Below are 21,317 nucleotides of genomic sequence, written 5' to 3'. Positions count from 1 at the left end.
GAGAGAGCGAGTGTGTGTGTGTTAGGGTTGCCACCTTTCAGAAATTGAAATAAGGAACACCTCTTCCGGGCACGCGGTGCGTGCGTTCCGTGCGCGTGGCACAGCCGCCGGCCGGCGAAAAAATGCAGTCCCAAACCCATGAAATGCATAGAATAGTTATAACTATAACACACAACATGGTATAACCTATAGGCCTATTGTTTTGCAGTTTGAAGTGGCCAATTGTTTCTAAAATATGAATAAGTTAATTTTGTATGAAATAAAGCAATGTATGAATGATTTGAACCTGGCTCTTGTATTGGGTCACTTGGTGGTCAGTAAAGAGAAGGTAGTCAAGAAACCATTAAGTCATATACTTAAAGTTTAAAGTGCTTTATTAGCAACGAAGATTTTTTTTTTTTTAACTTTAGGCTGAATAGGCTTCACTAGCCTGAACCTGAGCATAGCCTAGTTTAAAGTGCTTTATTAGCAATGAACATTGAACATTTTTACTTTAGGCTGAATAGGCTTCACTAGCCTAAACCTGAGCAACTTTACAGAAATAAGAGCCCAAAATACTTATAATAGTCAGATTTGGCAACACTGCATGGTATTTCATCCAACCTAGCCCAACATGGCTTATATTATCAGACCTGGCAACTGCATGTTGTTATTTTTCTCCACACACTGTAGGCTAGGTTGCTTGGCAAGCAACCTTCACTGACGCTGTCAAGCCACGGGTTTGTTTCTTCCCACTCGCGTCTGTGCCTTTGTAGGCGTCTGTCCTTTTTTTGAGGCGGTGGAGTATTGTCTTCAGACGACATTTTTAAAGCGCGCGGTGTGCCACTGACTGTAACTAGGCAACGGTGATTGACAGCAACATGCAGTGCATATGCAGACAGGGGCCGGGCTAGCGGAGAGGAGAGGAGACGAGACAGTAGGCACTGGGCAGAGTGTAGAGCGCACCGCAGCGACTGCGAGCCGCCTCACAGGCGGTCCTTCGTGCCTCTCCCTCCTTTTGCTGTCTTTTCCTGTGTTTTATTTCATTCATTATTGTTAAATTCTGTGTTGAGGTTTGTGTGACAGACCTTTATGGGGCATTTGGTTAAATACGGAACAAACCGCGTTCCGTATTGGTTCAATACGGAACGCATCTTTTAACACATTGACCTCCATTTTAACATACCTCCGTACTCCCACCTGCCATTCGTCTCCATAGACTTCCATGTAATTGGGTGTGCACGGATCATGCACACCCATGCCTAGATAATGCACCACGTGTGTCCACATTGCTCACAGCTTTCAAACAAAAAAATCCGAATGGAAATCCGTTCAGGCATTCATGAGATAACAGCCACTATGTTTAACAAAGATGGCTGCCAAAATGGCTGCCATGCTTGAAAGATGGGGTTGCTATGGGGGTTAAACATGCAATTTCGCGATTGCTATCATGCCTACTCCATTTTTGGGGGTCAAAAAATTTTAATTCTCGGGACTATCGGGCCTGGCGGGGAAAGACATTGGAATAATCTCGGGACTATCGGGCCTGGCAGGGAATGAGTTAATTGTCCAATACGGAACGATTCCGTATTATACGGAACGGGTGGCAACCCTAGTGTGTGTGTGTGTGTGTGTGTGTGTGTGTGTGTGTGTGTGTGTGTGTGTGTGTGTGTGTGTGTGTGTGTGTGTGTGTGTGTGTGTGTGTGTGTGTGTGTGTGTGTGTACATGTGTTTGTTGAATAATTGAATGTGTGTGTCTATCCCAAAGTGGATTGAGTGTGTTGGATGAATTAATCAGTGAAGTGTTCCTCAAAGTGGGTTCCCGGGGACCTCCATGGGTCTTTGAAGGGGTTCCGAGCAAAATGACTTAATTTAGCGTCACAATATGTTTAACCACCATTATGTTATACTTCGGCTGTATTCATTTTACTTTTTTTTTTTTTTTTACACAAATGTGACTAGGTCTGGTACTTTGTTCCTTATGTCTGCATTGGTCATTTTTCTTTTTTGTACAGATTATCCAAGTACAGAGTCTAAGCTTTCATATGATGTATCATTTGTTGGAATTGGAGCATATTTGAAGAAGTTATGGACATTTTAAACTTGTTGCACCATAAACCCCAAAGTGCTTAAAAGGCCATTTGAATCCAAGGAACATTTTTACACCTCTAAGTAGCCAGAAGTGGGTGTGACAATGGGAGGGACAATAGGTACTTACCTACACCCCTAAATCACTCCCCCCAAGTCAAACCACACCCACAGTGGTATAGCTGTCAACTTCAAATGTACTTTTATTCCACTACAATTATTTAAAACTACTATTTAGTAGTAGACCTGTGGTAATATATTGTGCTATAGTGCTTGCAGCCATGTCAGAAATAGTGGCCAGTGGTCTTTTCTACCTCCTCCCCTCCTTATATGCTCATCCTGTCATTTTCTTCTTTTTGTAGTTTTTATTTTTCACTAAAATAGTGTATTACAAAAGTACCTACATTTTATAATTAAGTAAAAGTATCAATACTGCAATGTAGAATCACTCTGTTACAAGTAAAAGTCCAGAATTAAAAAATGTACTTGAGTAAAAGTACAAAAGTATTGGTATCCAAATGTACTTAAAGTACCAAAAGTACAAAAATGTTTGAAAATAGCAGATCTACAAGCTCACAACGCGTCGCACCGCAATGCGTTGTGAGCTTGTAGATTGGCTATTTTCAAATAGCCTTGGTATAACATAGGGCTAAAGTGGTTCATGTATGTTTTAAACTTTAGTTATTGTGATTTAGCATTATTGGGCTAAATGTAAAGACGCTACGCTGCGCCAACCGTGAATTCAACACAATCTGCTGTTGAGCAGTTTAACCAATTTGCTACGTACGTCTACACAAACGGTCAGATCACAAAGATAAATTGCTTAGTGAAGGCTCACGGATGTCACCATAGGGTACGCTCCAGCAGAATGTCCCGTAATGATCGTATTATTTAACGAGGAGCATTTTAATCCGATCGGTCGGCGTTTCCTTAAAAAGGTATTAATGTATCTAAGTGCAGTACACCTCGCAACCGATGGGGTCGCATGGCTGAAAAACAACAGAAAATGGCATCTGATCGGATTAAAATGCTGTTTATTAAACAATACGAAAGATACGGGTAATTCTGCTTGAGCGTACCATACTGTGACATCTGTGAGACTTCAGTAAGCACTTTATCTTTGAAATATGAACGTTTTTGTAGACGTACGTAGCAAATAGGATTAACTGCTCCACACCAGGTTGAAGTGAAGGGTTATTACGTGAGCAACACCGTAACTCGAGCCCTATCTAAATTGGTCGGGCTAACTGTGCCAAATGTAGCATAATCAGTGTTTGTGTAACTTCAGTCAGAACCATAATCTGATGGTTCTGACAGACTTAAACTCCTCGCGTTGTGAGCTTGTAGAAGAGCAACAATTCCAGTTGTGTATACGATGCCTGCAGTTAGCGCTAGCTAACGTTAGCGTTTGCCGTTAGCCACTGCTTCTCATAATAAACAGCCAGCGTTAGCGTGTAGCTAACGTTAGCTTCCCATTAGCGCCGGCTGTTCCATTACGAGAAGACATCATCGCTGCGTCTCTGTGTGCCCGATAGCGACTCGGAGAGTCGGATCACGACGTATAAATCAAAAATAAATCCTTCCAGAATACTGTCTTCTGCAAACCAATAACATTAGCGAGATGAAGTTAGTCACTGAGATGTGTTTACACACTAGAGAACCAGATGCACCACTGTATGGGCGGTGCTCAAAGCGTGAAATACGAGACAATTACTTTTCAGAGCGCTATCTCTCCTCCCCAAAAACCACGTACAGTTTCTTCCAAAAGCAGCCTAGTTTAACAAATAAAACTAGCCATTGTAATACCTCAAAACAACTATCTTTTGACACGAAACCCTTGTTATAAATTCGAACTTGTGTGAATTTGAAAAAAACGAAAAATACAAAAAACGACTTTGACTTCATTTTCTCACTTTTCTGCCGTTTTAAAATTGGCGACATTAGGACGGTTTCACCAGCCTGGGACACAAATCTTCAGGGGGTCATTGGTTTCAGATGGGTGTCTGACTGTCTGTGGTCAAATACAGTACATAATGGGGGTTCTTGACATGAATAATTTGAGAAGCACTGAATTAGTGAATGGAATGGTGTGTCTCTCCTACGGTGCGATGTAGCGTGTTCCGTGTGTGTCTCTCCTATACAGTGGAATGAATGTTTTATTTATTTTTTAAGTGTAAAATTGTCAAATATGTCAGTAATTTCTTTGTATATTTAAGTTATGTGTCATGATTGCCATGTACAACTTCAAAGCCTACAAGACAAACAGAAATGTAATTGTCAACGACAAATACACAATTAACCCTCTAAGGCCCAAATATAGAAATACTTGAAATAAAAAATTGAAAAAAATCAGATGGTGTTGTAGGAGTCCTAATAAGAGGAAAATGTAATGTTTTTAAAAAAAAAATGTTTTTGTAAGGTTTTATAGCCATAAATCATAAATCATAAATCATGCTCTAATTTACATACGGGGGATATTTTTCACAATAATAACATATGTACATGTTCTAGACATTCTAATGATCACCCAAAAAATAGTACAGGCATTTTACTCATGTTTTTGTGAGGAATAACTTCCATGAAAAAGTGAGATGTTGTTCGTCAAAACTCTGGAATGTCAGCGGGTGGGGCGGGTGTGAATGTCAGCCCCTGTGGGGGGTATTTATATGCAAATATTGTGGCCAATGGCATTGTAATACTAAACAATAGAATCCAATGGTGATGTTTAGGTGGTAGGGGGAGCTAAAATAAAATGATTTAAACCTTTTTTTGGATAAAATACAAACCTTGTAATATTACAACAGTGGGCCTTAGAGGGTTAAATCGTTAATCACAATTATTTGAGTGACAATTAATCGTCATGTAAAATGCCATAATCGTGACAGCCCTATCTCTTCTCCCTGAACAATTTCATTAATTATTAACAAATGGTAGATTTTAACAAATGGTAGATTTTAATGGATGCTTCATGAACACATGTCAGTACAGTAACAGCTGCACGGGTAACCCATGCAGCTGTTACTGAAAGCACTGTCTGAAATACAGACTCAACAATAAACCCATGATGGGTTTATTGTTGAGTCCGTATTTCAGACGGTGCCTTCAGCTGTGCTCCAGTACGGATCATTGGTAATGAACTCAACTCACTCACACCATGCAGCCATTACGCGTCTGAACCCGTTCAACAAAGGTCACCATTACTGAGAGTTACAACTAGGAAGCAGATGAACACACTGAACACCATGTAGAGGGAGGAGAGCGAGAGAGAGCGAGAGAGAGAGAGAGAGAGAGAGAGAGAGAGAGAGAGAGAGAGAGAGAGAGAGAGAGAGAGAGAGAGAGAGAGTGAGTTACTAGGGCCCAAGGTGGAGGGGCCTTCGTTATTTTATACTTTAGCTATTGAAAAATAGCAGATATACAAGCTTACAGCGCAGATAGTGTGTGCAAATCTTTGAATATATGTATTTTTTGAAGCGAACATTTGTAACTCAAATCTTGCTTCTGGGGGGGGGGGGGGGGGGGGGTCGCTGGAACTAAATATTTTGAGATGGGTGTCCGAGGTCATATACATATCATTTTGGGGGTCCTTCACATGAAAAAATTGAGCACCACTGACATAAAAACATAGGTTTTTCAGAAAAACCTTAAAAGGATTTAGAAGACACTGATAGAATTGGGTCAAAATATCGGGTCAAAAATAGCTGATCTACAAGCTTGCAGCGCGGCAGTCGATGCCGCGCTGTGAGCTTGTATATCTGCTATTTTCAATAGCTAACACACAAAATAATGTGTATAATGCGTTCCCAACACTCATGGGGGGCCCGCAGTGAATCTTTGTACCCAGCTTGACCACCCCTGACATGAAATTCATCAAGACCTGGACTCCCCCAACCCACAAAACCATGACTCCAACCATCTGAATAAATCTCTCAACCTAGTACACAGTAAAAACAGATGTGGTAGCGTTTCCTCTTGCAGACAACGAGATAGAGAGAGAGAGAGAGAGAGAGAGAGAGAGAGAGAGAGAGAGAGAGAGAGAGAGAGAGAGAGTGAACTGAAGGGATTAAACTAGAGAGACATCTGGTATAAACTGCATCCATAAGCAAGAGACACATAAAACACTTATAGAATTTTGAGAATATTGACATGGTTGCATACTCACTTACTGGCACATAATATACTGTGTTCCCTTAAGCCCCTAAAAATGATCCAGAATGCTGCAGCATGGCTGGTCTTCAACCAGCCAAAATGTTCATACGATCAACGTTTCTGCCCTTTTCCTCTCCCTTCATTGCCTTCTGGTTGCTGCCCGCACTGATGCATGCATGCTGGCCTAGTAGGCCTACAAGGCAGCCAATGGCATGGCCCCCATACCTTCAAGACCACCTTAACCCTCATTCAAGGTTCAAGGTTCAAGGTTGTACTTTATTGTTACGTCTTTTGTACAGGTACAGTACATAAGAGTAAAAGTTACACATCATTCGGCTAGCGATTCCTTTTGCCCTGGACCATTCTCGTCTTTGACAGTTTGTTCATGTGCCTGATTGTTTGTGGAAAGAAGCTTTGAGACTGCGTAGTCGTTTTCCATGCGGCAACATCTTGAACAGACTGTGGTTGGGATGGTGTAGATCTTTGATGATTCCCTGGGCTTTTTTCACACAACGTTCGTTGTACAGGGCTTGGATTGGGGGGAGATCGCATCCGCTGATGCGTTCGGCTGTCCGTACGACCCTCTGAAGGGCCAAGTTGCAGTTGAGGTCTGTGCAGCTGCCATACCAGGCAGTGAAGCAGCCAGTCAGGATGCTCTCTGTGGTGCCTCTGTAGAAAGCTCTTAGGACTTTGGGCCCCATCCCAGCCTTCTTCAGCTTCCTTCCTCATGCTCATGCTTTCTCAGCTTATTACGATGTTCCATATATGGACATGGATGACATGTCAGACATGTCCATACATATATCTGACATGGAAGGGCATGAAAGGGACACAGGTGACGGGCACAACGGGTACACTCACAACGGGTACAAAGGGTATTGCATAGCTGGGTCCATTTCCAACTGGCATTGTTCTAACTTGCATTGTAACCGATATAAATCTATATACCGTTGTTCCCTATTGAGCTTGGCACATTTCCTGGGGCAAGCTGCACACGTCACAAATGTCTTCTTATTTTTTCACTCTCAAATTTAATTTTTGTTTATTTTCTGTTTATTTTGTTGCAGAGTGAGGTCAGCAGACAAAGTGACGTGAATAAAAAAAAAAAATAAAGAACAGGGTGAATGTGCCAATCTCAACAGGAAACAACAGTCTCTCTGTCTCTCTCTCTCTCTCTCTCTCTCTCTATATATATATATATATATATATATATATATATATATATATATATATATATATTTAACTCCTGGGATTTTGAACCGGGTCTCCCGCGTGAAAGTCCAATATCTTAAACACTAGACCAAAGGGATATCCTTTTGGACCGGGGGGAGACATTAGACTTTTGAGGCCATCAGGCTGAGGCATGCAGTGAGTGACACACACACACACACACACACACACACACACACACACACACACACACACACACACACACACACACACACACACACACACACGACCTCTGAGCTGCTGCGTATTCCCATTATGTGAGTATTTTCTTCAATAAAAACGGCTCAAGGAGGAATTCACTTCATCTCAGAGACCGTAAATGAGCCATTCAAGCACCTTATAAAACAAATTGAATGCAGGGACTGAGAGTAATAACAACATTTATCTTAGTTTCAGCACAACAACATCCATTATGATGGAAGTCGACCCATAGACACGTTCCTATAGGCCAGGGGTGGGCAATTATTTTTTTCCATGGGGCCACATGAACAACAGAAAATATTGTGGAGGGCCGGGCCAAAAGGCAGTGCTTCCTGCAAGATGTGGTCCCCGCAAACTAACCCTGCAAGGCCCAGCGTTGCTTTTTGGCAACGTTTTTTAAATCATTTTTAAAAAAATGTTATAATTAGTTTTCCTGTTCTTTTTTCACATTAACATCACCATTACATCCTATTGTTTAGTATTACAATGCCATTGGCCACGATATTTGCATATAAATACCCCCCACAGCAGCTGACATTCACACCTCCCAGAGAAGTTGAAATTCCAGCGTCTGGACGAACAACATCTCACTTTTTAACTGAAGCTATTCCTCACTAAAACATAAGTAAAATGCCTGTAATATTGTTTTTCGTGATCATTAGAATGTCTAGAACACGTGCATATGTTAATATTGTGAAAAATATCCCCAAAATGCAAATTAGAGCATGATTTATGATTTATGATTTATGGCTATAAAACCTTACAAAAACATTATTAATTTTTTTAACATTACATTTACCTGTGATTAGGACTCCTACAACAGCATCTGATTTTTTTTAATTTATTTGGGCCAGTAGAAATTAATTCGGGCCTTGCAGGGCTAAACACACAACTTTACCTCCGACTTCAGTAAATAAATACTTAGCAGTCCAGCTTCAACTTTTCTTCTTTTTTTTTTGACACTTAGCCATTTTTGATAGGTAAGGTAAGGCCAGTCTGACCACTTGCTTGTTATTGAGACAACGATCCAATGATCACGCAGATGTACACATACGTAAATACATTTGAAAATGTGTTTGTTTTGTAATTTGCCATTAACCCTACAAGGGCCAAAGGGCCGCATACGGCCCCCGAGGCCGCACAATGCCCAAGTCTGCTATAGGCACTAGAACTGACAGAGGGAAGAGGATACAGATGAATCTTGGACAGAGAGACAAGTAGAGAGAGATAAAATCAGGCTATTTTTGTATTGCTGAAAAGATAAATGTCTGTTACGTGGGGATTGACAAAAAAGATTCTGGACCACGCCTTTATTAATCTTTGGTCACACTTACAAAATCCTCAGGACATTCTACAACGTATGTGTAAGGGATATCAAAACAAATACATTAGATTTAAAAACACCTTTCTCTTCTTTTTTTCCCTAAAAAGCCAAGACCAACAATTCTAGCTCAATACTGCACAGGACATCCTCTTGCCCCCACATGTAAATACATTCTTCCAGACGAGAAATCATTTTGTAATATGAAAACTCTATTCTAATTCGAGCTGCAACCAATCCCCTTGTCATGAGTTCTGCTTCAACTGACCCTACTCCTTTTGTTCCTCCTTGAAAGCCAGATGCTAATTTTTACTTTTATTTTAAAAGTTCAGTATTCTCTACAGTCGTTTGTCTGGCCGTGTTGCATAGGAATCTGGATGTTAATGTTATATGTGCTCTTTGTACCATAATTATTTTATATTCTTATGTGTCGTGTTAGTGTCAGGTTCTGTTTTTTATGTTTTTTTTTGTATATTGTATACTTTTTTGTTTTGTCTGAGCTTTGAGTGTGGTCTTTTGTTGTATTGTATTATGTTGTCTTGTATGTCTTTAAAAAAAATGTGAAAAAACAAAATAAACATATTGTTTAAAAAAAAAAAGTTCAGTATTCCCACTCGTGCCTTTTGTGATGCTTTATACTTTGGCCCAAATATAAACATTTCATCACTTAGCACTTCATTAAAACCACTAAGACTAAAACATCCCTGTAGCAGCGCAAACAGACTACCAAGCCTTGGGCACCTTAACCATAGATGTTCAAGTGTCTCGTTCTCCTGACAAAAAGGACAGTTTTTACTGGCCCTAGAGTCAATGTGTGCCACATGTCTGTTAGTAGCCACGGCCCCATGTACTATCTGCCACTGTAGATCTGCAGTGCGTTTCTCCACTGGAGTTTTGTACATGAGAGAGAGAGAGAGAGAGAGAGAGAGAGAGAGAGAGAGAGAGAGAGAGAGAGATTCTTAAACAGATGTCATATTGCTGTCGGCACTGCATAATCCATAGATCTACGGACTATTATTGTCAGATAATCTGAAGATAAGATAAAAAGACAAAGACCCGCGGTTTATATTAAGTCTCTTTTTGGACACACATTTTGGACACTGCTCCATACAGATTTTGCCCTAAAATCACGCAAAGCGGTACACAGTATCTCTAAAGTCATGTCCTCAACATGGATCTGTCCCATTTCCCATATTCCAACCTGATTGGCTACCATTGCCTTCTTAAGTGTGTGTATGTGACGTGACGGTCGCTTATCTCCCGATTAGGGAGTCTTACTGGTTGGTATAAGGTACTTATACGTACTTGATGCAGTGTTTTCTTTCACTCTCTATCAAATATCTTTGCCCAAATGTTACACCCCAGGATAATGGATCATTTTCATTGTAAATCGCCACAATATCGTAAATCGTGATTTCTTTTGTCACAATCATCGTGATATGACATTTTCATATTGTCCCATCCTAACCATGACCCTCTCTCTCTCTCTCTCTCTCTCTCTCTCTCTCTCTCTCTCTCTCTCTCTCTAAGCCAGTGTTTATCAACCTTTTTTCTGCATGGGCACACTTTTCATGTCCCAAGAATCCATGGGCACACCAACATAATACGGGGGTGTAAATATTGTCACTGTCGGGAAGAAACCTTGTATCTCCAAGTTTCAAATTTGTACGTTTCTTCGCAAAGTAAAGCCCTGCTTCATCATACAAGGCTGTCGCACAACAGTGGTGAAAACCCTTGACCCTTCTCAGGGGCACACCAAAGGTCCGGTTGAGAAACACTGCTCTAAGCTGTCTCTTCACATCTACACTGTATCCCCCTGATGAACATTGTCTCTCCTCTCAGCTCTCCTGATATCCTGTCATCCTTGCCTCCCCTCCCCTCTTCTCTCCTCTCCGTCCTGTAATCCCTCCTCTCCTCTCCTCTCCTCCACAGAGCCCGGATAGATTCTGAAGCCTTCTAATGAGAACACATTCCACTAGAATAACTCTGAGGCTCCGCTGTCACTCTCGTGCACACAAAACCCGCCCGTGTGCGCCCTCACGCCTGGACGCACACGCGTACGCGCACACGCACATACACACGCAAGCACACGCACACACACACACACACACACGCAAGCGCACGCACACACCAGTGGTGGAAAAAAGTACTCAAATGTTTTACTTAAGTACTACTTAAAGTCTGGAATTCAAAATGTACTTGAGTAAAAGTACAAAAGTGTTGGCATCAAAATGTATTTAATGTACCAAAAGTAAAAGTACAAAATGTTTGAAAATAGCAGATCTGCATCGCAACGTGTTGTGAGCTTGTAGATCGGCTATTTTCAAATAGCCTAGGTATAAAATAGGGCTAAAGTGGATTAATGTATGTTTTATAATATAGTTATTTATATCTGCAAAGTAACTTGTAACTAAAGTTTTCAAATAATTATAGTGGAGTAAAAGTACAATAGTTAGATCCGAGATGTAGTGGAGTAGACTGAAAACTAGAAATAAAAACTAATAGAAACTTAAATAAAGTAAAAATACCTCAAAATTGTACTTAAGTACAGCATTTAAGTACATCTACTTAGTCACTTTACACCACTGGCACACACACACACACACACACACACACACACACACACACACACACACACACACACACACACACACACACACACACACACATTATTGAAAACCAACCTGACATTTACCCAACTGTGTGCAGTGTGCGCGTACGTACGTACGTACGTACGTACGTACGTACATACATACAGTCATGAGTGTGTGTGTGTGTGTGTGTGTGTGTGCGTGCGTGCGTGCGTGCGTGCGCGTGCGCGCGCGTTTGCATGTGGGACATTGTTAGGAATAGCGAGGACAACGAAGCATGACTTGTCAGTGTTCAGTGCATTAATCTGGCTGCAGCTCTGCTCCCGTTACAGAACATAGATACTGTATCTCATGCAACAACACCAGACACATCTCTGAGGTGCCGTCCATAAAAACACGCTTTTAGGTGAATCCGCAAACGTTTTTAATCGCTTAGTCAGGGGATATCTTCAGAAATAGTGTCAAATCCTGGAATAAATTCCTTACCAAAAAATGTCTTCACCAATGTGTTTGTAAAGGTGTCTAGTAAGACATCTCACAAATACTGAAATTCAGTTTCCCTAGGAGAATCAGTTACAGCTGATGAAAGTTGGCCCCATTAAATTAACTATACAAGATAAAACACACCAAAATAAATCTGCTTTAAGTAGCATGTGAGGGGTTAAACTAGGGGTTTTTCATGATTCTGAATCCATTGCAAGCATTTGTTTTGCACAAAAAACATTCCTTGGGCTAAAAACGCCCCCACAAAACTATGGTTTAGTGATGAGTCATCACTTTTCACAGTTTTGTGGGCTTCGCCTTGTGCCACAACCCTGAAACAGTGGTAAATCAGCCAACAACCCACGACCCTCGAATGGTCAATTGCTTTTCTACCACTTCTACCCTATAAATGAAAGAAAACAGTTGTAACTTGTAAGGTTATTTAGTTACAATCATGCAACACAACAGTGGGCGGGGTCCATGAGCCAACTCAAGGTTGTTGACTGATTTACCACTGTTTTAAGCCAATCAGAATCCAGTATCTGAACATGTGACCACAAAAAGTGGTAGAATAGGCTATAACAAATACTTTTACTTCTACTCAATACTATAGTGGATTTGTTGCATTCTAGAGACGGTCTTGCCATTCTCAGTGGTTTCATGTGGGCACACGCATTTCTTGAGACGATCGTCTTTGTGTGTACATAGCCTGAGAGGAACATACAATCACGCACGCACGCACGCACGCACGCACGCACGCACGCACACACACATCTTCTTGAGGAAGATGGCAGTTTAAACACAGCTACCATGCTATTTTTGGACATCATCTCCCAGTAGGTTCTAAAAAAAAACATGTCCATCTCCGTCTCTTCAGTGAGAGAGAGAGAGAAAAAAAATCACAATGTTTCACTGTTTCATGTTAGATCTGTGGATATAGACTGCATCCCACATGCTCCCATGGCGAACACAGAAAGCGTATAGGTTTGAATTATATTCCCTGTCTGCACGTTAAACTGCACTCATATGTCAGGGACGGAGCCAAGAACGCTCCCTGTGTGATACAGCACCTGCTCATGCTTTCAAGAAGAGAGTTGGCTCCGGGGAACGACATTCCAACACACCCACATCCTCTCGCTCACTGTCAGACTCTATCGCCACAACACCGGGGCTGACGATACTGTGACCGTGTCATAAGAAAATAAACCAGAAGACTCCCTAAGGGCGTAGTCGTGCACATGGGCACGTGCACACATCCACCCGGGTGACAGCAGACTGCTGGGCAGGCGCTGGCGCTTTGGCATGGGATCAACTTTGACCAAAGAAAAATGCACAGACCTGGTTATGCATAGACCACATGAGACTGACACAAATATGTCCACATATGGGCATTCCCAGATATGGGCTTAATATTGATGACATCAGGGATCTCCATATTTGGGCATAAGAGGGATTGTATGATGTCAGACGTCATAGGTCTATGATGTCAGACAAGGATGGAATTCATTTTGCAGCATCATTGTGATGTCAGAACAGGTCAGCTATAGCCTTCTGCTGAGCTGGGATGAGGTGTCACGCACTGTGACGTACACACAGGATCTGGAGGTTTTTATATTATATGCGACCTACGGTCGCAATAGTCACCTGGTCCGTAATAAGCCCTCCTCCTATACCGGTCCATGGATGTCAGCAGCGAACCACTAGCAGCCGAGAGGTTGGGGAAAACACAGCTGGAGTATGACTTCATTATAAACATGTTGACACACCACAATTTAGCTTGGGTCCAAGCTAAACCGTTGTGAGAGTCAGATAATGTAGTTTGAATTCACAGCTATTCCTACAGGGGCGGCAGTGGCTCATGGGTTGAGTGGCCGGGAGAGCGGCCGCATGTGAACCGGGATGTTCCCAGTTCGATCCCGGGCTCCCCCAGAGTTAGTGTCCTTGAACAAGATGCTGAACCCCTAGTTGCTCCCGATGAGCAGGTTGGTTCCTTGCATGGTTTCCTCCGCCATCGGTGTGTGAATGTAATGCACAATCTATGGGGCCTTTTCCACCAGCAAAGAACCGGTTCTGGTTCTTTCTCCCGCCTATGGGATGAACCAGAGGTGAGCTTTTCCACCGAGAACCGAGTTGGTTCCGAACTGTAAACGTTGGTTTGAAACCTGAACCACAAAATCATAGGTTTCTCTGGTTCAATCTGGTTCAATCTGGTGGAAACGCAAGCTGGTTCGCGTCCGGTTCGCAAGAACGAACCAAGGTTCCAAGAAAGTTGAACGACACTGGTTCTTGAACCAAGGTTCTTTTGGTGGAAATGGCCCCTCTGTAATGTGCTTTGGATAAAACTAAGTGCTATATAAATGCACCAGTTACTATTTTACCATTTTAAACTGTGCTCATACTGTATGCCAGGGAGCCAGCGGCGCTCCATCCTATGTGATAGAGGGCCTGTTCATGGGAATGCCCACAAGGAACAGTTCCTCATGAGAGGACAGCACAAGTGGAGCACACAGATCCTCTCTGTCTCCGCTTTCCTTTTTAGAGCTGGGTGGTAAAATGATGTCGCTATATTTATGGTAGCAATATTATTACTGTCGCTGTCGGACAGAAACCCTAATGTTCTTTTTTTTTTTGGTGACTTAAAGGCCTACTTTGTCGTAAGAGTGTCAAGCTAAAGTAGTGAAAAGAGCCGCGTTGTGAGATTAAAGATCGGCTTTGTTGTTGTAGTTTACTCAAATCAGAATTCTGGACGGCGCCAGCCAAAGAGGAGGCTAAAAGACATATAGAAAGGACACAATAGAAAGGATATACATAATTCTTTCATCGTATCATTTCCCCACACACTGACTGTTGGAAGATGCAATGAAAATGCATGCATTAAAGGGGCCCCACCATGCTTTTAAAAATATATTTTATAAAAATATTGGACCATAATATGGTTTTATACAGGTTTTAGCCTAAACAACCACTCAGATATTGAAATGTCATGTTCTGTCTGTCCCTAATTCCAAGCCATTTCAGATGCAATATCAAAGTGCCCTTTGTTGGCAACGGGGCGCTGTTTTTGGGCTAAAATTGGAACGATACAGAGAAGATACCATGGCACCATGCTAATCTTCTCTGTATCGTTCCAATTTTAGACCACTTTACCTCATGGTTCCACCTATAGCCACAATAGAATATAGCCTCCCAAAAAGTACTGCCCCCTTCTCGAGGGGGCCCAATAGGAAATGAGCCCCTTTGTGACATAGAATGTGGCCGATTTCAAAAGAGTACCGTTCAGACACACACATTCAGAAAATCACTGAAATGAAAGGCAAGGCTTAAGCCCCTGATACACGTAGCAATTATTTCATCAATATCAACCAGCAACGACCAGAGGTGTCAACCTTGGCTATGGGGGAAAAATAAAATGTACCTCCTAAAATAAATTCATGTCTGTTGATAAGGTATGGCAACATGACTGATATCTTGCACGCGTGAAGGCACAAAAAGATTAATCCAATGACGATGCCAATGGCCATACCCAATTGACGCCTCTGGTCGTTGCTGGTTGATATTGATAAAAAAAAAATTGCTACGTGTATCAGGGGCTTTAAAGTTAATGATTATTTTTTTTTGGGGGGGCTGGAAGACACTGAGAAGACATGGGGCCTCAATTGGGGATGGCAGGGGTATGCAGCTGCCATACCCTGGGTCCATGCAGGGGGTAAAATAAAAGTTACTTTTAAATATAAATCCATGAATGTCTCTTTGTCTATCTGCGCTGGTTATTATGTTGTTAAATTACAGTAAAATAACTACAAATGCTAAATTTTACAAAATGGTAAATTTAACAAGGTATTATGATTATATTCTCCAGACTTGTATTCTCCCCATCTTGACAGAATGTTATATTCCCAGGTTCTGCAAGTCAGCTGCACAGGTGCAATGCATTATTGTTAATTGTGGCACGTTTACTAACATGCTAAGTTTAGCTGCACTTGAACAACCATTCCAGGCTGCCATATCCAGCCCAAGAAACCATAGAAACCTGTGTAAAAATGTTCAGACGTTGTGAAAATAGCCGATCTACATGCTCAGTGAGCATGTAGATCTGCTATTTTCAGATACAAAATTCAGTTATACAAAATGTAATGCCTCTTTTCCATGAGGACTCCCATCTTTGCCATACCCATAGCTTTTGCTGAACTGACGCCACTGGAGAAAACAAGAAAAAAAGGGAAATTCATGGTGTAGTCCTTTAAGCGATGCCTGATATAATAGCCTACTGAATTCTGTCATTATCTACCACATTGGAGATATTTGGCACAGAGCCACGGCACAGCGCTGGGGCTCTGTGACTCCATGGCTGTGTGTCAGGGTAGGATGATTAATGACCCGTGGCCCCAACACATCCAGCCGGATGTTAAGGTCAACATTCACCCATCTATATTTTCTGGATACGTCGCCGAATATAATTTAACATGACACGCAATGGGCTGTGAGCCTACAAATCATACAACCACCCAAACCTCTGCAGATATAAGCCCGGGACCCCAGTCCTGTCCTGGTCCAATAGATTTTACATTCTATTGTAAAGTCCAGGGGTGTCAACTGGGTATGGCAGGGGTATGCATACAGCTGCCATACCCTGGGTCCAGGGGGGGAAAATAAAAGTTACTTTTAAATATAAATCTATGAATGCCTCTATCTGTGCTGGTTATTATGTTGTTAAATTACAGTAAAATAACTACAAATGCAAACATTTACAAAATGGTCACTTTAGCAAGGTATTATAATTATATTCTCCACACTTGTATTCTCCCCAATGGTATATCCCCAGGTTCAGCAGGTCAGCTGCACAGGTGCAATTCATTATTGTTAATTGTGGCATGTTTACTAACATGCCAAGTTTAGCTGCACTTGAACAACCACATATCATTCATATTCCAGCCCAAGAAACTGTAGAATTCTGGGGGAAAAAGGACAAACCCAGATTTTTCGTACGCATGAGGACTCCCATCTATGCCATACCCTAGCTTTTGCTGAACTGATGCCACTGAGTAAGGCTTTAGGCTTCCCATTATCCAGTATGTTATGTTCAACCCTCCTGCAGGGTAAGATAGATAGATACCTTTTATCATCCCAAGGGGGGAAATCAGTCGCCCATAGGCAGCACAGCAGTTTAAGGTTTACAAGGTTGCAGACAGGGGCGTCAATTGGGTATGGCAGGGGTATGGAGCTGCTATACCCTGGGTCCAGAGGGGAAAATAAAAGTTACTTTTAAATATAAATCCATGAATGTCTCTTTGTCTATCTGTGCTGGTTATTATGTTGTTAAATTACAGTAAAATGGTCATTTTAACAAGGTGGTTGTATTCTCCCCATCTTAAAAAAAAAAAAAAGTATATTCCCAGGTTCCGCAGGTCAGCTGCACAGGTGCAATGCATTATTGTTAATTGTGGCACGTTTACTAACATGCCAAGCTGCACTTGCACAACCGTTCCAGGCTGCCATATCCAGCCCAAGAAACCTTAGAAACGGGGGGAAAACATAGAATGTACTTCTTAAAATAAACGTCTGCCTGTTGCTAAGGTATGACACCAGTCATGTTGCCATACCTTAGCTTTTTCTGAACTGACGCCACTGGTTCAACCCTCCTGCAGGGTAAGATAGATAGATAACTTTATCATCCCAAAGGGGGAAATCAGTCGCCCAGAGGCAGCACAGCAGTTAAGTTTTACAAGGTTGCAGATATGAAAAGAAAAAAAGGAAAATGTGCTGTTGTTTACAGTAAAAAGAGCAAGGCACAATAAAAAAGGGTATAAGACAAACCAGTGTGTGATACATCTATTAGCATCAACGCATAGGCCTCAGATAAATTGGACCGGAGAGCAGAAGCGTTTCACATTGAGTAATTAAATTAAATGTACCTGTGCCAATTATGTCTGTGACAGACAGCACATTTCAAGAGCCATGCAAGTACCAAGTTCATTGTATTTGGTGGTATTCTAGTTTAAGAAAAGAAAATACTATTATTTTTGCTTTGGAGCAAAGTTATATTGACATCTTTTCATTTATGCATTATGATTCTGGGTTCAATCATAACAACCTCTATTGAAAGAGATCATTCAATACACCTTAATCCAGCCTCCAAAACATGATCCAAAACGAAGATAAAATATACTGTAAAGCTGGCTCCAAATCACCAAGGTAGAATATAGATCTGGGTTTGTACCCCAAGGCAATCACCCACTCACAGCGAGCTACTGTGGCAGAGCTCTTCTGAATCCAAATCAACGACTATCTTCTGAAAGGTGAGGTGAGCTAAAACAACATGTAGGCATAGGCCTACAGTATGCACCCAGTTGGCTGATCACATAGAGCTGGGTTAGCCTGCCTTGGATTAAAAAATCATGTACAGTATTTAATCGAGTCTGACTTTTGCTTTCAAGTCAGACTCGATCAAATACTGATAGTCTTGATCCAAGGCTAGTAGGTCTTTAGGCTATGTTAAATGAATTCAATGCAGAAAAAAAATATTTGTAACACATGTGGTTCAAAGTAAGTGTCGGGGGTAACGTAACGATTCCCTCTGTTTACAGAAGCCCATAGGCTGCACGGCTTACTCGCTTCCAGCGCCTCTGGCATCACCGTAGGCTCCCTGCAGCCCCACCGGTAACACAACAGTCCCGTGCCTATATGTCTCTCTATCCTGTTCTATACTGTCCATTCCAACACCAAACAACCAAAGAAAAGAGAAGCACAACTTACGGGTTGTTGCCGAAGCTCCGTGGACGACGTTGACGCGGCAGTAAATCCATAAGGCGGCTGATAATAAGGAGGTAAATCCCAGTACAGGACGGTGTCCTCCATGCGTCTCCATCATCACCGGCTGTGAACGCTAGACTAGAAGGGCGAATCGGGACGTTTTGAACAGAGAGTCTGTCTGTCTGACGAGGCTTCACCACTAGGACGGTCTGTAGTTGAGAACTGACGGAGGAGGTCTGTCTCTCTGTCTCTCTCTTATAGAGTCTGTGTAATACTGTAGTCTTTCTGCAAACGCACCGCAGCTGGTCTCACTCCAGCAGTGTAGCGAGCTGTAGTCTCGGAGAGGAGAGCGCTCTGAGAGAGTGCGCTGTTCGCTGTCTCTGGTGCTGAACTTATCTCCGCGCTTTCACCAGTTCGCTCTCTCTCTCTCTCTCTCAACCCTCCTCTCTCTCTCTCTCTCTCTCAACCCTCCCCTCTCTCTCTCTCTCTCTCTCTCTCTCTCTCTCTCTCTCTCTCTCAACCCTCCCCTCTCTCTCTCTCTCTCTCTCTCTCTCTCTCTCTCTCTCTCCCAGTCTCTGTCTGTCTGTCTGTCTGTCTGTCTGTCTGTCTGTCTGTCTGTCTGTCTGTCTGTCTGTCTGTCTGTCTCTCTCTCTCTCTCTCTCTCTCTCTCTCTCTCTCTCTCTCTCTCTCTCTCTCTCTCTCTTTTCAAATACATTTAGTGGAGTAAAAGTACACAATTTGTGTAAGAGTGGAAGTAAAAGTATTGGAAATTGGAAATACTCAAGTAAAGTACAAGTACCTCAAAATTGTACTTATAAGTACAGTACTTAAGTAAATGTACTCAGTTACTTTACATCACTCTCTCTCTCTCTCTCTCTCTCTCTCTCTCACACACACACACACACACACACACACACACACACACACACACACACACACACACACACACACACACACACACACACACACACACACACACAACAACACACACACACACGCGCGCGCGCGCACGCACACGCACGCACACTTCGCGCACCCCCTTTTCAGCAGCAGCTGAACAAAGAAGTTATTATAGCTCCATTAAAGCACTCTATCAAAACATGCTCTTTGAGAGCTCATTAATAAATAGCTGCATACATTCTGTACCCCCTATTGTTCGGCTGAGCTGAGAAGGGAGCCAATGTCACACTCACTAAATCAGGAGAATCACAAGAAAAGGGGGAAAAACATGTTCAAGCTCCACTTTTAAAAACAAGGCATTTTGAAAAGCCAAAAGCATCGCCACTCATGAGAATACCGTTTTCAAAATGACAAATTGCTTCCGTACCCCAGAGGCGTCAATTGGGTATTGTTGTGGCAAGCTATGGCAGCTGCCATACCTTGGCTACAGGGGAAAATAATAAAATGTACTGTAATCGTGCCTGTTGCTAATGGCGCGCGTGCAAGACACCAGTCATGTTGCCATACCTTAGATTTTTCTGAACTGACGCCGCTGCCGTCCACATTTCATATTACAGTAATGTGCTTTCCCGAAGGTTGAATGGCAGAAACCAACATATTATGACTTTAATTAAAGCTGAGCTTTTTTCTAAATGTAAATGAGGAGTGAGAACTGAGAAGGACTTATTACAGTTTTTTCACGATTGTTACAGTTTTTATCGATTGCTAAAACACAAAAAGCAAAAATTAGGCACAATTTTCACAACCTTTACTTCTGTCCCCAATTGCTTGACTCAATTTGTTACTACTTTAGATTTCCTAATCATATTAGACTCTGACTTTCCTTCTTTACACTCTGATGTCAATTTCACATCACCTTGTTGTCAAAACACAACACACAATTTTCAGGTTTGTACACACTCCTCACATAAAATCTCAAAGCATCAATCCACAACACACAAATATTCAAATCTCTAAACTTTCGGGTCAGGCGAGCAATTCAGAGCCATGCAGGTCCCACTGCTTCAGGCCATGGAGGAGGCTTGTGGAGATGTGGGCTTTGAGGCCTGTCAGGGCTTCATGTGGCACTCTAGGCCAGGGGTTTTCAAAGTGGGTGATGGGGCACCCTGGGGTGCCACGACGGCAGTCCAGGGGTGCCGCAAGATCATTTGATAATATTTGGAATTTATTTGGGCACTTGAAAAAATATTATTTATTATAATTTTAAACTTGAAGTACAAAGTTATTTTCAGTCAGTTCTAACCAAAATGGCTATTATCTCAACGTTTTCCTCGCAACATAATCACTAAAATATCGTCACTGTCGGGCAGAAAACTTGTATCTCCAAGTTTCAAATGTGTACGTCTTTTGGTAAAGAAAAGCCCTGCTACATCATACAAGACTGTCGCACAAAACTATTGAAAACAGCCGATCTACAAGCACACAACGCGTTGTGGGCTTGTTTGGAGTGTTTGGGGGTAAACGTTTAGACCTACAGTCAATAAAATGTTATGTCTGCATATTTGTGTGCTGTTTTATGTTTGTCTATGAGAGAAGTGGGCATACACTGGGTCATTTTACAAAAAGGGA

General features: G+C 42.0%; 1 protein-coding gene across 1 annotated transcript in view; it reads right to left on the bottom strand.

The window, feature by feature from the left end:
- The window catches only part of LOC308306664 (contactin-associated protein-like 2), a gene marked incomplete at both ends in the record, with an annotated part of 459,572 nt that overhangs the window by 393,458 nt on the left and 44,797 nt on the right, over positions 1-21,317 (bottom strand). The window contains 1 exon segment of the mRNA XM_080751705.1: positions 18,792-18,848. Coding sequence (XP_080607831.1) covers positions 18,792-18,848 — 57 coding nt within the window.

This window comes from Nannobrachium achirus, assembly GCF_963921795.1.
Source record: "Nannobrachium achirus genome assembly, chromosome: 21".
In the NCBI taxonomy this organism is placed as follows: domain Eukaryota; kingdom Metazoa; phylum Chordata; class Actinopteri; order Myctophiformes; family Myctophidae; genus Nannobrachium; species Nannobrachium achirus.
Note: the sequence above shows the minus strand (reverse complement) of the source record. Positions and strands in the feature narration are given on the sequence as shown.